This window comes from Scardinius erythrophthalmus (genome assembly GCF_964197995.2).
Source record: "Scardinius erythrophthalmus genome assembly, chromosome: 13".
NCBI classification, from domain to species: domain Eukaryota; kingdom Metazoa; phylum Chordata; class Actinopteri; order Cypriniformes; family Leuciscidae; genus Scardinius; species Scardinius erythrophthalmus.
The window spans coordinates 34003152-34021876 of NC_138233.1; the positions used below are offsets into that span (position 1 = coordinate 34003152).

General features: G+C 39.7%; 1 protein-coding gene across 3 annotated transcripts in view; it reads right to left on the bottom strand.

Moving 5' to 3' along the window:
- Positions 1-39: 39 nt before the first annotated feature.
- Positions 40-18725, bottom strand: part of myot (myotilin) — a 36247-nt gene continuing 17561 nt past the window's right edge. For 2 of the 3 annotated variants that reach the window (XM_081383242.1, XM_081383243.1), the window contains exons 9-17: positions 11602-12345; positions 11105-11249; positions 10907-11011; positions 8741-8778; positions 7585-7714; positions 6775-6982; positions 5983-6148; positions 4685-4818; positions 40-749 (exon numbers count right to left, since the gene is read on the bottom strand). In XM_081383242.1, coding sequence (XP_081239368.1) covers positions 628-749; positions 4685-4818; positions 5983-6148; positions 6775-6982; positions 7585-7714; positions 8741-8778; positions 10907-11011; positions 11105-11249; positions 11602-12345 — 1792 coding nt within the window. In that variant the 3' untranslated portion in view covers positions 40-627. The remainder of the gene's footprint in view (positions 750-4684; positions 4819-5982; positions 6149-6774; positions 6983-7584; positions 7715-8740; positions 8779-10906; positions 11012-11104; positions 11250-11601; positions 12346-18725) is intronic. The other variant, XM_081383244.1, reaches the window with a different exon arrangement.

Sequence of the window (18725 nt, forward strand, 5' to 3'; positions counted from 1 at the left end):
GACGTGATAGTCATAAAAAACACCTCAGAGATAAATTTATAGTATTCTCACAAAGACGTTTACTCAAATGATCATGTCACATGTATAACACAAATTATATCTGTGTTCTGGACTGTAATCAATATATTTTACCATATCCTTTGTTCTAGTAGCAAAAATTTCCTTTTCAAAACATATAACATCATAGTGTAGGCCAGAGTGTATCAGTGACGACACTGCACACATACTATATTCAGCTTCCACGGCTGAGAAACATTACATCAACAACACACATTACATATGATAAAGAAATCAAGGCGGCATTCTAATTTATGTCAAACAGAAACAAAAATAATAAGATACATGTTTTCTTTTATAGGGGGTTCATAAATATGTAGCTTTACATGAAACTGGTCATCATCCATTTCTCTAACCAGGCAAACAGAACTAGTGTAGCAGTAAAGTCATGTGTTGGGATGAGGCTATTGATTCCACTGGAATAGTAAACTTTTTCCAATCATTCCTTAGGAAAACATCAGAGGCACTGGCTAAAGTGAATTTGACTGACTAAAGTGAAAAATGACACTAACTGGGTCATTTACAGAGAAATATCCTGCATAACGTCTCCAGATGCCCATCTGCATGAGTCTACAGTTCCTCACTCTCGTACAGAGGGGCGGTGTGGCGAGGACGAGGCTCGGTGCTCAGCCTGGAAAACTGGCTTACGATGGGAAACGATCTGGCAGGAGGAGTAGTCTTGTTCATTCGAGCTAGAGGAAAATAGGCATTGCTATTTAGGGCTGAGAGACAAAGCAATAAACTGGCAAATTCAGGTTAAAAGAAAATAATTCAATATTTGAGTAGATAATATGCAATTCAGTGATATCACTGTCCTGCAGTATGCATCTAAAAATATTTGAAACAACATTTTACTCATTTTAAACATGCAATCTTATGAGATCACATTAAAGGTGCAGTAAGCGATTTCTGAGAGGTGCTATAAAAAACTGAAATCAACACCCAAACAAACAATTTTGTGAATTTTTTTGCTAGATGTCTGTTCAATATTGTGTTTGTACACAGACCTGGCTGTGTAAATAATAGGAGATAAACCAGTGGCTTGGACCGAGTACCAAAACAATATTGTAGCCTATCAGCAGTAGGGGGCGTGTACACACGATGGGGGAGGAGAGAGTCAGCCAATCAGCAGTAGGGGCTCATGATGGGGTAGGAGAAAGTGAGCCTATCAGCAGTCCACTCATGATGGAGGAGGAGAGAGAGTATATAGTGGAATATAACTGGAAAAATAATTGTTATAAGGCAAGAACTAGGACCTGCATTAATACTGGAAAAGCAACCTAATATTGAAAGAGACCTAAGCGGGAAGGCCTGCAAACGTACGCCAAAGTTGCTCTGGTTCTGCTTTATACGTGAGTAACTTTGGTTTTGCTATGTTTCACATCAACCAAGATATGCTGTTGTTGTTGTTGCACTGCAAAACTCTGTCGTCTCTCAGTGCTGCTGACAGTGCTAAAATGCCTCTGACCTTCAGCTTTCCCTGTCTCCAGGCGGAGTAATGGGCGTGTAGAAAGGTGAATTACTCCAACAGAAACTGACCCCTAACCCTTTCCCACACCCTGACAGACAGCTTTCCCCAATGATAAAGACCTTTCTCCATCTTTTTCAGCACGCCCCAAACTTTGTGAACTCCGAAACAGGATTCCCGCTTATATCTTGGTTAGGTGGTGAGGAACCAGAGCTTCAAATTTGGGGGGACGAGAGGTTCCTACGGCTCTGTCCGAACGCCACCAGCCACATGCTCCAGGACCCCCTTCTCACTGAGCTATTGCCCTCCTAAAGATGAAAGTTTGATCGGCTATATGTCGATAAATTTTTTAAATATTTTTATTTATACCAGCATATTTATTTATATATCATGTTTTATAATGGTATTTAACATATGCCTACATTTTACGTAAGATTCATCTTTAAGCAAAAAACAGTGTTTAATTTAAGAACTTTTATTTTGAAATGTAATTTCATTTGGTGGAAGTGAAAGTCTTGAATGGTCCGTGCACATAATTTATGTCAGTTTTTGTCATCAGGAGTGTTGTGGATGTCCACACCAGAGCCGGACAGTAACGGAGTACATTTACTTGAGTACATTACTTAAGTACAATTTTGAGGGATCTGTATTTTACTCGAGTATCATTATTGGGGAGTACTCATGACTTTACTGAAGTACATTTGAGAGGCAAATATTGTACTCTTTACTCCGCTACATTTCTATCCATAACCGTGAGTACCCGTTACTTCTTCTAAAAAAAAAAAGTTGGATTGTGCAGGCGCCACTGATTGGGATAGCCTATCAGCAATCACCTTCAGCTTTCCGCCAAAGTCAACTCCATGGTCAGATTTAGATAAGAGACGAAACAATGGATGAAGACGCAGCAGGTCCATCCCGGGAATGTGCCAACCCATGGCCCCACCTCGCCAGACTATTTCAATTTTCTGAACAAGTTAATAGTTTTCGCTTCAAGTGTTTGCTGTGTTTACCAATGTAAGCACTGTGGCAGTAGTAATGCAATATTTAGAAAATGTGCTCTTGTACTCTTGATACTCAAGTACTTTTAAAAACAAGTACTTCAGTACTTTTACTTAAGTAGACATCTGACTGTAGTACTTTTACTTGTACTTGAGTAAAATTTAGCAAGGGGTATCTGTACTTTTACTCAAGTAATGAAGCTGTGTACTCTGTCCGCCTCTGGTCCACACACATACAGTTTTTGTGTTCCCGCGAATAGTGCGCTTACAACAGCACATGTGCGAGTGACTTGAGTACTTGAAAACAGAGTCCACTAGATAGTGTCCAGTAGATAAGAGCTGTGTGTGTAAACCTCACTCTCCTGATCTCAAGAGGTGCACCAGCGACTGACGCTAGAGGTTGCGGTCATTAGCCTCCTTGATAGAGCGCCCGCCTCCCACGACAGAGACCACAGTTCGAATCCCGCTCGGAGTGAGTTGAGTAGGACCGGTTACACGCACACGCCTAACATGTTTTTCGAGAGGCTGTTCACTGCAGAGCCAATGGGTGGCACTTGATGTCCAGCTCCCCCTTGCTGGACGTAATGGGTGGCGCTACATGGTCCCACCATTTTTTAACCCTACCCATAACCCTATCGCTAAACATAACTGTATGTTCACACCGCCGCCCTGCCACCGACGCCGTAGAAAGATTCGGGGATGCTCTGACGCTCTGACGTAGATTAGAATGCGTGATTTTTTTAAAATTTTATTTAAAGGGGCCGCAAAGCAAATAAGAATTGCATAAACTGTTTTGCGTGATATGGCGCTAAAGTTAAAGTTAAGAAAATATATAACGTTAATGCCCATCAGCAACTCACCAGAAACACCAACAATTTCACACACCTTGTTCCATGCGTCGTGCTTTTTATTAATGTCCCTGTATGTAAACAGGGACAAGTCGTACAATAACGGGAAACCCGCAACAGAAATGATAAATTTTTCCTCCATTTTACTTAGGAACTAATGTGGTCGGAACCAAAGTTTACAGGATTGTGTTCTCTTGTATCCTCTCAGGCGGAGGACTTCTATATTCCGACTGGTTGCCGCCGAACCGCGTCATAGCTTATTACCATAAAGTTTACTTGATTTCAACTCTTCTCGCCGCCCAAGACGCGCCACGCCGCCCTCGCCGGAGCTCGCCACCGGCTCTCATTGAAAATGAATGGCTTCCGGCCACTTTGACGCTCTCGCCGCCGGCGGTGTGAACGCACAGTAACTCCAACCATTAGATACACAGAGGCAGAACTGGACTAGGTCAAGCTCCAACCATTACATATTGAGAGGGGGATTGGATGTCATTTGGCTCTGCAGTGAACACCACGTGTGTCTTTCCACACTCACGGCCAAAGAAGTTCACTTTTAAAAGAAGGGGAACGCAGAAAATGAAGTATACTCTGGCCTTCGTTGATCGCTGCTTGTGTTGCATAGCATGTTCGTTATTTCAGGGCCGGAGCAATGAAGGGAGGGGTGTGTTTCTTATGGGTAGGGGTATGTTTATTTGGGTGTCGATTTCAAATGAAGGTTTATGTAGCAAAGTTCGGGAGGAGCATGGTCAGGTAATCAACCAATCAGCACAAGAGGAAGCCGGTATAAATATAGCCTTCCCTCACGATGTCCCATGACAGTTTCACAGCATCCCTCCACCACCACATCACCTCACTCTTGGCTGGTTTTCTATCCCAGTCAAGGAGGGGGAGCACTCGATTCGGGCCAAATTTCCCCCGGACAGCACGCCAAATAAGCATAAATTTACTATATCTGATTTCATGTACGTGTGAACTCAATATCAAATATCAAAAGTATTTCTCAGAAATCACTTACTGCGCCTTTAATTGAAAGACAACTTGGAATGTTTGTACTTTTATAAATTCATTGGTCAACAGGGCTATAATATAAAATGTGATTAAAATGGAAAAGAAATGGTGACCATTTACAGCACCTTCCTACACAATTTACAAATCCTTATACATTCATATACTTTTTAATTTTATCAATAAAAAAATGTTTTACAATGCCAACGCAAAGCGTCTAAGCAAAAGTTCAGAAAAAAGCAAAATAATACTCACAAACTTTCAAACAAGTCTCAAGATAAAAAGGTAAATAGAGGACGTGCACTTACTGGCCACATCCAGCCTGGCATTGCATATGGACATTCCCGCTTCATTAATGGCGGATACAGTGTACCAGCCTGCGTCAGACTTTATCACCGGATCGATGATCAGGCACTGCTTTCCTGAACTGTCCTGAGAAAGACTGACACACCAAACATGCAAATGTCAACAGAGACTGCTTTATGAAGCTTTCATCTAAACTATCATTTACTGTACAGACAATTAGGCAAAAATCTCATGGAAGGATCTCTAACATTATGACCATGGGAATTTCTGCAATTAAAATCTATGGGAATGTCTTTTTAAAGTTCAGAATCAGGTCATTGTCTTGATTTCTGTTTGATTTCATTAAATTATTTCTGAATATTCTCTAGAAAATTCAAGAAAGATCACAATTCCATCATCTGTTTTGGAGCAGAGTGGAGTGATCTGGTGCCATGTACGTATTTGAAGTCTGGTAACAAACAATTTCACTGAGAACGTGTGAAGATCTGTGAAACAAACATTTTTAATAAGTTTCCCACTTGCCATTCCAAAACATGACTTTCTTTTGAGGAACATAAAAGAAGTAATTTTGCTGCTTATATTGAGTACCATTCAGTGTAGGTGAATGGAGATGGTCAGCTCTAAGACATTATTAAGTCAATTATTAACAGATTAAGCTTTTGTTCTGACATTTTTCTGACATTAAGTGTGCTGTGCTGTGACAGATGAGTGGATGTGAATGCAAATGAGATTTGAGAGGAGGAGGAGGGGACGATTGTTAGTGAATGCGGATTTAAATGTTGTCCTGTTCCTCACACAAAGCTTTAAACTTTAAAAGACTGGGAACGTAACATGTGAGTCAGATGGACTTCATTTATGGTGCTTTTGTTTCGTCTTTGTACAGTTAAATAACTTTAAAAAATAGTGTTTGTGTTCCCAAGATGAAAGAAAGTCATAGGTGTGGAATAACTTAGTGAATCTTTTCATTCTTTGTGTGAATGTTTTCTTTAAGCAGTTGTCCCAAAAGCACACAAAAATGGATCAAAAATAGTCATTTAAGTGTATAAAACTGTGTCAGACTGTAATGTGTAGTAGCTGAAAAGGGGTCTCAGAAAGAACAGTATTTAATCACAGTACTCAGGAAATAAATCCACGACCACACAAATGACAGGTGCAAATAATGTAACCACAGGAACAAATGAGGACATATTCAGACCCTAACCCTAACCCTAACGAAGGAAACAGGGCAAGGATAACTGTATAGGAACTAAGAGAAACAAAACAGAATATCAAAATAAGTGTCCATAATGGTGACACAGACCTCATTCTCATGGGGTCAATCCGCAGCATTTCCTTGTCTTTCTTCCAGTACAGCTGAGGGGTTGGAGATGCAGTCACCTTACACTCGAACCTGACGCCGTCTCCCTCCAGAGCTCGAGAGTTCCTCATCTTCACCACAAACGTGGGAGGACACAACTGTTCGTGAGCTGAGGAGATACAGTCAACAGTTACATGTATTTTCACAATCATCGTGTCATATAATGTCTGTGGAACGGTGGCCACTAATGTATTGTGTTGCATGTAATTATGTTGTATTAGGTAAGACAGTGGTTATTGTTTAATATGCAGGGTAGTTACCAATGCACAAATGCAGTGGAAAAACAATTCATGATCATCTGATAAAATGACTGGAAACTGTTTGCCTTACAAAGTATTTTTCTCCTTGATTTTGCCACATTTTTATTCACGTTGCAACCTAATTCTATAATGCTTTTAAATTTAATTTTTTTTATAATTTTTTTTTTTATCAAACTACACTCTATAACCCATAATGACAAAGCAAAAATCTGATTTGTGATAACATTGCAAATTCAGTAAAAAATAAAATAATTATATTGCATAACCATTCAAACCCTTTTCTGAGGCCCTTGAAACTTAACAACATGATTGGACATGATTTGGAAAGGCAGTGTTTGCTTTTTAATGAACCTATGAAGTATGCATATTTATGTGAAATAAATAAAGAAATAAAAAAAAATTACAACACAAGCACACTATTAGAGAAGATATAACTTTACTCTTAATGTTATACATGTAAGAAAAGACGGCTCACCAATCACATCCAAGCGCACAGTGAAGTGGCTTTCTCCAGCACGGTTCTTTGCTACACATTCATAAACACCAGCATGATGAATGGTCACTATCTCAATAATGAAGGAGTGGACACTTTTCTCACACACCAGCATCTTATGGTAATCATCAGGTCGGATGGGTTTCCCATCCAGATACCAAGAAATATCTGGGGTTGGCAAACCAACAACCTGCAGGAAAAAAGAAGGAAAAGCTAAATGTTGGTGTACAAATGCTGTGTTCACACCATGTTGTAATGACCGTAATCTTGAGATGACAATATGTAACGTTCTGTTTTGAGTCGTTCATGGTGCAAGTAGGAGATCTCAGAAAATTCCCATCTTACAAGCTATAATTACAATCTCTATGAACGCTTTTTTACAAGCTGAAATCACATGAAAAAATGACATAAACACACATCAAGATTTTTTTTTTTACAATTGAATTTCTGTTAAAAAAATCTATCATCTTTGCATCTATCTTTGTTGTCATCAAAACTTTTCTAAAGACAGTCGGTTCCTCCTAAGAGATAGTCATATAATTCATTCAATCATTAATTTATCTTTCATATACTTTTTCTCAGCACTCTTACTTCCATCATGTTTTCACACAAAACCTACGCTGTGTGAAACTGTTGCTAACTTTGCTTAATGCTGAATGGTAGCCTATTTACAGCGAGTTTTTCAAATCATGATAATCAATATATAATTCAAATAATTCAAAAATGAAACCGAAATCGTCGGGAATTTTTTATCATGGTTTATCGTCAAACCGGTAACTGTTTCATCCCTACCTTAAAATCAATCCTGCAGAATCGTCCCTCTTCAACAGTAAAATCTTGTGGCACTTGTACAAAACGAGGAGCAAAACACTTCTCTTGGGTAGTCTCTGTACTGTCCCCTCCAGAACGATTTCTTCTGGACCTGCACAAAAAATGGTGGAAATTTAGGGAGCCCCTAAAGGGACATAGTGAAAAATATGAGATGGGAGGGAAAAGAATACGAATTTTGCGTTCCCCCGAGAAACTTTGCGTTCGCTCGCAAAACCTTTGCATTTACTCGAGAAACCTTGCATTCACTCGCAAAATGTTTTGAGCTCTTTGCGAGCGAACGCAAAGTTTCTCGAAGGAATGCAAAACATTTGTGAGAGAAAGCAAAAGCATTGACAAATAATTTTTCCAATAATTTTTTCAATCCAACCGTCTCCATTGACTTTGTATTGCGTGAAGCTGCCTGCTTTATAACAAAAACAAAACAATGTCTAAAAGCTGCTTTGTGACAAGGTGCACAGCAAACAAGCTAAAAAACCCAGAACTAAGTTTTTATAAGCTGTCGACACCAAAAAACAAGCGTTTAAGGACACAAAAGTGGATACAGGCAATAAGACGTGAAGCATCAGCTGGAACGAATGGGTACATTGTGGGATCCTGACACTCAGTATGCACTAAAAATACACAACGTGTGCAGTAAACATTTTGTCACTGGTAAGCCAAATATTCAAAAGTCAGTTTATATATTATATTTCTGTAAGCTAAGCTATCCCTGTCGCCAATTACGTTCTTCTCCAGTGGGCGTAGTTCTCAGAGTAATATGACACCTTGCGCCCTGTTTCAATTGCCTGTATCCACTTTTGTCAGAAAGTCAGAAATGACAAGGAGGCAGCTTCACGCAATACAAAGTTTGGACTGATCCCCCCCCCCATAATATCTTATGGCAGATATTAAGCAGACCGTCAACTTATAATCTAGTGAGAGTTAGTTGACTTATAGGTACTTCTAGTCGACAGAATGTCTAAAGGGAACCATCAAGTGTTACTGTCATTCGATATTTATTGCATTCACAAATGTCAGCCAGTGTTCATTCAGGTGTCAGAACTGTTAGGTGCACATGCACTCATGAACTTCAGATGCAAACTCCAAACTGATACTCCTAATGCAAAATGACATTTACCATATTCCTCCAGGGTGGTGGTCTTCTGGAGACCCTGGCTGTTAGAATAGTGCATATAATCATTTATTTTGAATAACATTAAACATAAGATAGACAGACAAACTAAGGGAATTGAGGCCTTACAGTTTATGTACACTTGCGGTATTATAATAATAGAATCATGATGAACAGGATAGCTGAAGAGAACATGGATTGTACACATGCTATTTTAGGACCACGGAGAGGCTGTTATCTATTTGCTCTGGCTTAGAAAATTCCTGTTTTAGACAACTAGAGTGATGGTAACAAATGGGAACAAAGTATAGCTGCATAAACTGCCACTCTTGAGTACCAGGTGTTTTAGCTTTGCTTGTGGCATTATTTAAGTATACTGTAAGATTAATAATGTAACATGGATTCTATATAAGACACAAGATCATGAGCACTGAGGGTATAAAGCCATTGTCACTGCATAGCATTTCGTCTTTTGAAGGCACATGTTACAGAGTGTTGTTTGGATTGATCTGCTTGTCTTTAAGTCTTTACTGAGTCTTTGAGTCCAAGTCGCAACATCTAGCTACTTGTGTGCCTCAGGGCTCAGTGCTTGGACCACTTCTCTTCATCTACATGTCATCACTAGGATCTGTCATTCGCTGTCAAGTATGGCTGCCATCGCATTATCCAGTTTCAATGTAAAGCACCTATAACGCTGAGAAAAGCTCTATATAAATGTAATGAATTATTACTATTATTATTCAGAAACATGGATTTTCCTATCACTGCTATGCTGTTGACACTCAACTCTACCTCTCATTCCAACCAGAGGATCCGACAGTAGCTGCTCGCATCTCAGCCTGCCTGACAGACATTTCTTGTCTGTATGAAGGACCACCACTTTCAACTAAACCTTGCAAAGACAGAACTACTTGTGGTCTCAGCCAACCCAACACTACATCACAACTTCTCCATTCAGCTAGGTTTATCAACCATAACTCCATACAGGACATCCAGGAACCTTGGAGTTGTGATTGATGATCAGTTAAATTTCACAGACCACATTGCAAGAACTGCCCGGTCCTGCAGTTTTACATTATACAACATTAGGAAGATCAGACCCTTCCTATCAGAGCATGCTTCACAACTTTTTGTCCAAGTGCTTGCTCTATCCAGACTGGACTATTGTAATGCTCTCCTGGCTGGTCTTCCAGCTTGCATTGTCAAACCTCTGCAACTGATCCAGAATGCTGCAGCCAGAGAGGTCTTTAACGAGTCGAAGAGAGACACACATCACACCTCTCCTTACAGAATTGCACTGGTTGCCAGTTGCCGCTCGCATCAAATTCAAGGCACTGATGTTTGCATACAGAACAACCACTGGCTCTGCACCCCTATACCTAAACTCAGACCTACGTGCCATCCAGAAACTTGAGTTCTGCAAGTGAATGGCTCCTTGTGATGTCATCCCAAAGAGGCACAAAATCACTTTCCCTGAACTTTACCCAGACTGCTCCAAGCTGGTGGAGTGACCTGCCTAACTCAACCCAAGCTGCCATTTTCAAGAAAATGCAGAAAACGTATCTTTCTCATCAACACTTGTCTGATTAATCCCAACATTTACTATTCAATATCTTTTTTTTTTACTCGCTACATGTACTGTGCTAGACTAACTGGGATTTGTCACAGTACTTGTACTGTACATTGTTGCCCTATTGTTGGTTTGATTGCTTCTATTGCTCTCCTCATTTGTACTGTAGTTGTAGTAAACTCAGTTGTACAGTTGTTACTGTGATTATGGTTACTAGGATTACGAGCTTAATCGTAGTAGTTCAATTGGTGTATTTTGTTTACATGAGGTAAAGTTACAATATGATACATTTACATTATGGGTGTACATGTAAACATACTCAATGACATAGACTGAAAGAAAAAAATAGCTGTAAAGTTGCGGGTCCATTCATAAAGAATTGATCATATTAACTGAAAAGATTTGAGGGAGTCTCTTCAGTTATATGATGTGATTGTCAGTCTCTTTCCTAATCCAACTGTCTGTGTATAAACACAGTACTAATGATACAAACATGATGCTGTGTGAATATAGCCATAGCCATAGAACAGTCATCTTGGATTGCACAGAGACTTGGTATTTGGCAATTACATTAAACATCCAATAACTGAAAATGACAATACCTCTGCAGGCTGTGAACTGAAGGAGTTTTCAAGATCAAATACTGAGGCAGCACTATCTGCACCCAACAATCTTCTAGCCATCCGTTCCTCATAAGACATCTTCTGCTGTGGGGACAAAAATGCACTTATTCTTAGATTTTCAGCGCAGCACTTTTTTACCAATAGACAGATCAGAAACTCAGGAAAATCTTTAAATACCTGACTGTTCCTTTGTTGAGGAACTTTGTTCCGTAGCTTCTTTTCAAGGTCTTGGATAAGAGCATCTTTTGAACCCTGAATGTCTTCATCTGTGGCACGAGACGCTGGTCGGGAAACAGTCTTCTTCAAGATCGGCTTTGGCAAGCTATGAAAAAACAACACATGGGAAATTTGCATTGCTTAAAGTTTGCTCTTTTAAAGCTCTGAGATTTTAGTTATATTTCCTATTTCAAAGTATCAACTTTATCAAAATTTCTCAGATGTTTCTCTTAAAGCCTTTTAAGTAAAATAAAAACAAATTTTGACAGAGAGCTACAAATTGTGTGTGGATTACATCACTCAGACAATCAGTTTGGTCTTGGAAGTTCTGGATGAGAATTGTTTAAATTTTGATTAAATATCTTGGCATATCTGAGCACATTTTGAAATATAGTTCAGTTTTCAAAAATCCTCAATGCAATTCAAATTTCAGAGAATTTCTGTGATAACACACTTACATGTTGGGTGTGTAGGTAATCTGAGACACAGGTGGGGGCTGTTGAGGTGGAGCAGGTGCTTTCAGGGAATTTGGAGATATCCGAGGCTGGACAGTTGAAGGAGCGGGATTCAGTGACTGACTTAGAGGAGACAGGGGTTGTTCCTGGGCCTTTGGCGATGGGCTGTGTGATCGAGGGGAAAGCCTGGGAGAGGGCGATTGAGGTATGGAAATGCATTTTGCCTGGGAGCTCGGCAGTGAAGGCAGGACAGATGATAGGAAAGCTGCTGGCGACAGATTCTCACTGTTCGGAGTGGCCCGTGCTTTAGGAATCAAAGTCATGCTGGAGCACATTGATGTGCGAGTGGCTGCAGGCTGAGTCGGGCTCATCGACGGCGCAATGGTTGAAGCTGGGCAGCTGAGATTGTTCGGCTTGTTGATCTCATTGTCGGGTGTGTGATAACTGGGCATGGACTGAATGAAATGACGAGGACGCTCATAATTAAAGGCGCTGGGGGGGTAAAGTGATGGCGAGAAGGTGGGCAGGTCAGCCACATTCATGGCACTGGCTCTGGGTTCCACTGGATTACTCAGCTTGCTGGTGGAAAGGAATGGATGTGGAACACTGTTTTTAACCCCTGTCGGTGGAGGATCAAGTTTGATCATTGAGGAGAGCTGTGTAGCTTCAGTCACCTGACTGGCAGAACTCTGTTTGCCTTCTGTGTCTGCAGGAGACTCAACCTTTTCGATGCCAGACTCCAGTAACCTGTTTGGAATGAAACATTTGGCTTGAGTTACTCAGGTAAAAAAAAAATGGACACACACATACTGATGATTTGCAGCCAAGAGACCTAATTCAAACAAAAGTGACATGAGCGACATTAGACCATGGTATAGCAAAGTTTAGTATAGTTTAACTTTATGTAAATGAACAGTGTTGCCATGTGGTGATATTCACATATATTAAATTATTACTGAATTAATGTTACCATGGAATCAAAATGGACAATCCTTGTTTTTTTTGTGGGACATCTATTTTTTTATAATTATTATTTTATCTGTGCTTTTTTTTTTTATTCATGTGCACTCATAATCTTTAATAAAAAAAGACTGGATGACCTCACTAACATGTGATCGACCAATAGCAAGCCACAACCATCCAATCAATCCACCATGGACAAAATGAAGCCCTGCCCTACATTTGTTCTTGTTCCAGCCTTTTCACACAGATATACTTTACAATAGGGAAAAAAAGACTATCGCAACTTCCATTTAATGCTGAGTTTAACCTAAAGTACAAATAAAAATAAAAATAATTTACATTATATATTCTTTTTTACCCTTGAATGAACATGACAGTGGTTCGTAACATTGTATACTGCTGGTGCTGGTGTGTCCCTGTGAGGAAGCCATGTGGCTAAAAAAAGTGTCATGAGGCAGCGACTGACAGACATGGCAGGTGCAGTTCATTTACAGCTACACTGGCACTCAGTTACCCTGTTTGGAGGTCATTGTGAATAAGGGTCTAAGTGCACTAAATGACATTTACTAATAATTTAGAACAATGTATAAATGTGACATGGTGAAATCACTGCTCAATTTAAAAGCAGGTTTATATTGATATTCATATTATTTTATTTCCAAGGAAGGTTTAAATATATAAAATATTTATTAAATAAAATAGACATTTTAACTTTAACAGCTGTGCCATTCTGATCAACAATGAACGTGTTTCATTGTGGTTACTGTCCATAATGTTAGTACATTTCAAAACAAATTAAATAATCAGCATAGCAACTTAAATGTAACCATGAATTTGAGAATGTCTTAGTATCAGGCATGTCCCTTTTGCTTTATTGACAGCAGCACTCAAGCTGACATGAACCAATCCTGATGATCATGTTATTCAGCATGATTTGAGAATAAGAAAAGAGCATCTTGAGTTAAAATTGAAAAACATTTGAGCGTCTGTACAAAGAAGTTTTGAGTCAGTCTCACAAATTTACTTGTTTTATTAGTGAAGAAAGAAGTGCAGAAATCTTAATATAATCTAAAATGTTTCTTTGCTGTACAAATCAAACATTTTTACATGTTTACATATAAATTTTAGCCTTGTACATAATGACAAAAAAAAACTTTCTTTATCACAACACCATAAGCAAATGCTTAACAGAATATATTAAATACTTTCTATATACTACAATATAATACTAACAGTGCATCCGATATGACACAAACACACAGCAATGAGTTAAAGGTCAAAAAGCTTCAGCGATGAAGTCATCATACTGTGTGACCAACAGGGGTCAAACTTACAGTTTATAAAGCAAAGAAGATGTGTTATTTTATGTACTGAAAAAGGAAAGCAAAATAAGGAGTGGTTATGTATTAAAAAGAATGATTACATTGAAATTTTGGATAAAAAAAGAAAAGAAAATTGGGTTAAAACAGATATATTGATTTTCTAGTCATTCTGACTGCAATAAAGTGTAAAAGATTATAATTCAGATTAGAAATCTGGTGCTTACCTGCTCTTTGAAATGATTTTGCTAGCCAGTAAAGTTGGTTTGAAAGGTGAAGTGCGATTCTTTGGCATCTGTTCACTCAATGAGATACTGGTGGGCTGTTTATCTATAGAAAACTATGTGAGCAGCAGACATACGCCCCCTCCATTCCTGAGCAACCACCCATTCAACACACGAATAATACACACTGTAGACATAGAATACTGAGTAAATCTGCTCACTTGATTTAATCTTGTTGTGAAGTGTTAGGGTTAGCTGCAGTAATCCACGATACAACTGACTTTTACTGAACACCAGTAAAAATCAAGAACTAGAAGCCATAAAATAACGTTAACACTAGACAAGGAACTAAGGAAATCTCAGGTCTTAAATACACAAGGAGGCTAATCAACAGAACTAGAGAGGTGCAAAACATAATCAGTAACCATAGAAACAAACAAGTATCGGGACACAGGCAAACAGGAACAGAACCAAAACAAAACACAAAGAAACTAACATACTTGTGACATTACAAAAGACGCGTCCTCGGACTGTAATTAAATAGCAAAGTCCAACAGAGAAGGGAGGGTGGGGGCTATGGAAGAGGACGTGGAGCTGGAGAGGGTTGTGACCAAGGAGGGGCTGACGGATGGAAACCACCAGAGGAGATGATGGAGGGAGGATCCAGATGATGACCAAGAGCACAGCCAGAATAAAGGACCACAGCGAAACCAATGGTTTAAGGCTAAGGGGGAGCCATGGTGCCGGAGGACTGAGGCGCAGCCGGTGGGACCGAGGACCAAGGAGGAGCCCGATGGAGCCGAGGAGGTGGAGGGACGAGGCTCAGCCGAAGGCCCGGAAGCCCATGGTGTAGGGAGGGTGACGATTGACAAATGCAGAGCCGGAAGGACGAGGGAGCCCAGTGAAGCCATGAGGACAATGGTCTCAGGTAGAGCCGAGGGAGGTAGAGGCCAAGATGGAGCCGACTGTTTGACGGGCCGAGATGGAGTAACGGGCTTGGCAGAGACAGGGGGTCCATGTGCCAAGGCGGAGCTGGTCACAGGAAGACCCGAGGCGGATCCTCGCAGCAGAGTGGAGTAAACAGAGGAGGAGCCGAGGAACTGAAGAGAGCAGTGGCACCATCAGAGACGCAGGAGATTTGTAGATGGGTGGGGCCAGCAAAGACACAGAAGACTTGGAGCTAGGCGGGACCAGCATCAACAGGAGACTGAGGAATCATATTGTCCAATCCATCAATCATTAATGTAGAAACCTGGCATAGCCAACCCTCAGCAGCAGGAGTATGGTCGGGACTCCACTCCATGCCCTCATATTCCACTAATATGTCCACCTCGACGGCACACACACCTGGTTAGCATCTCTGTGGGACATGGGTTCTGGGACGAAGATGGCCTCAGTAGTCTCTGGCACGTTTTCGTCATGGAGTCTGCAGTCTACCAGGCTGCAGTGGGCTTAGGCTCTTGGTCTGTGGTGAGTGTGGCTGAAGTCTGGCTGGGATCTGGGTTTGGAGCAAGTGTGCTGCACAAGTCGTGAAAAGTGAGGCCAAAACGTTTTGATTGCCCCCAGGTGGCTGGGTCCAGTATAGGTCATAAACCTGCCCTCTCCATGTAATCTAATGGGATGTGAGACAAACTAAATCAAATTACACTTAAAATATAATTTTTTTTTCCAAAGATGGTTTCTGTCATTTTAGGTAGCTTTTTTATCACGCTGATGTAAGTTCAAATGCTTGTTTTTTAAACTTTCCGGGATATATAAAGGAGGAGATTGGAGCTTTAACTTTAATTTCTACATTTCCCTTACTGTTTATTTCACACCGACAGTTGTTCTGCAGTAAACTGTACTAACCGATTCTGTGGGAATGGGAGCAGGGCCTTGATACCGCGGCTCCACTTCACGCTCACTACTGCTATGATGTCAGCGCCATATTGGGACATTGGCGACTCCACTTTTCTACAATGGAAGAGAGTTTTTACAGTCTATGGTTTGGAGTGGGGCTGGCATTGACCTCATCCATGAGGCAGATAGTGAATGGAGAGTCATTTTGCCCCAGCACCCACTCTTGGCACAGACACGTCCAGGGGCACACGTGCCTTGATAGTGGGTGACGCATGCCAGATCTAAAACTGACTTTTAATGAACACCAGGGAAAACCAAGCACTACATGCTATAACAAAGTTAACACTAGGCAAGGAACAAAGGAAAAGTCAGGGCTTAAATACACAAGGAGACTAATCAACAGAACTAGTGTCAGGTGCGTAACATAATCAGTAACCATGGAAACAAACAAGGATCGAGAACACAGGCCAACAGAACAGAACAGAACCAAACCAAATCACAAAGAAACCAACATACTCGTGACATGAAGTCTGCTGTCTAGCTAGTACCTCCACTCTTTGATGGTAGCCTCATAGCCAACTGTTAATTGCCACATGATAGTTTTGATAAGCCTTTGACTTTCAATACAAACAGAACAGAGAAATCTTGAAAAAGAAACCATCTATTACCATAGCTTGTATTATATTCACCTTTTTCCTAACAGCCTACTGCATTTTAGATTATGGGAGGCACTTCCAGTTTGGGAAAGTTCTACTCAAAAAGACTGAAGCAAATCATTTAAAAGGTTGAGCTACAAATAATCTTTATTGGTCAGTTTGACTGAATGAGCTGTAAAATTTCCTTATTGTTCTATTATCAGACAAGAATATCTATGCTAAGAGCTCTGTTGTTATTTGCTGATGCTTTAACATTTTTACATTTTCTTGTTAATGTTCGATGGTTGAAGGGTGAGTAGAATAATGTCATCTCATTGCACCTCATGGTACCCAGTTTTTGATAATGCTTATTATTGTGTTCATAGAGCGAACCTTTCTCTGATTGTTTACAGTTTAATGGAAGTTGCATAATTTGTGAAAAGTGTCGTCATGGAGTGTAGGAAAAAAAGGTGGATAACTCAGACAAATGAGTTAGTGACATTACAACTCCAGGTGAATAAATTTAACATATTTTTTATCTCCTGCTACAATCTTTTATATAATTTAACTTGACTTTTGAACTTTTGACTTGAAATTTCTGAACTTTTGTCTATATTTCTGATCTCATCGCATTGCAAATCTCATTTATTTGTGAAATCAAGAATGATTACATTTATATGTGAATTAACTTTCTTGTTTTTAATCTATACATAACTGTATCAACTATAACTTTATAGTTAACAATCCCCTTGTGGGATCAATTCTTTTTGTAGATTATATAATGTAAAATTAACAAACTAAAGCATATAAACTGAGCTCAATTAAACATCCCTGTGTCAGGGTTATGTTTTGTTTCTTGGTTCTTTCTTTCCAGTGTCTTTGTTCCTTGTGCTTCTTTTCAGGTTGAATTTTGGCCATTCATTTGCATTGCCTCTCCTATTGAGCTCATTTGTTGGCTACTGTAATCATTAAAGTATTCCAACAGCGACTGATTTGGCTCAGATCATTCTCCTTATGAAATAATAATGAAACTATCATTAACCCTCAGAGGTCGGAGATCACGCCGGCGTGATCTGCTCGCTTTTTTCCTTATGAGTTGAATTGAGACCCCAAATACTCTTTTGACTTTGATTTTATAAAACAAGTTTCATACATCAATCGATTCTGTTAAATGTGTATTATTTTTGTGTATACTCACAATAAAAACAAAATGTTGTGCTTTTTGCCAAATAAAGAAAAATAATCACGAAGCGAGTTCTGCCTTCTCTCTGTCCGTGTAGTCCATTCTGAAACGCGTCCGAAAATGAATCATAACTCAGCGAATACTTCTCACACAGGCACGTGAGATATGTCTTTATGAAGCTTGAAATCTCCTCTTTTAAATGAAGTAATTTATATAAAAAACAAATGTTTTTAACTCATGTAATCCCTTTGAAAGCAAGGAGAGGTACCGTTTTTCCTTCTCCCTTCATTATCTCTAAATGAGCTGCAGCCGCCCCGCCCCCGGCGCGATTCACATGTAAATAGTTTACCTGATCTAGTATGCATCGCATACGCCCCCCGATCAATGCCATAAAAACACAGTTTGTTCATCAGACTTCAGACTGATAGTTCATCGCGTTTTGAGTATGACAGGCTTCTCCAGTAATAAAGACTCCCTTCAGATGATTCTGGACAGCGAGGAAGAATGCACCTTTTCCTCAGAGGACGAACGACAGCATTTTGAAGAGCGAATTCCGCCGAGAACACAATTTCAGAGTAAGTTTTATTTAAAAGTCTTTTGTCTTTTATTTTTCGTGTTCGCATTTATGAGGAAAAAACAATATTACGTGACAGTTCTCCATTATGGACGCGAGCGCTCTAAAAAAAACACTAAAAGACTTTCAAACTTTCACAGAGACCTCAAAACAGAAAGTACAAATCCTTTCTTTAAAACGAATTTCGTTTTGTATCAATTGTATCTTAATTTTAATAATTTTTTCTTTAACAAATTTCCTGGATTTAAAGTAAATATAGGCTAGCAATCACAACATAAGGTGCTTGAACTGGAGATCATCATGAACCAGACCGTAGCCTATACTCGCCTCACATGTCTAAAAAATGTGAAATATATTTACAGAAAGCTGGTTCTAAACAAACCATCCAAA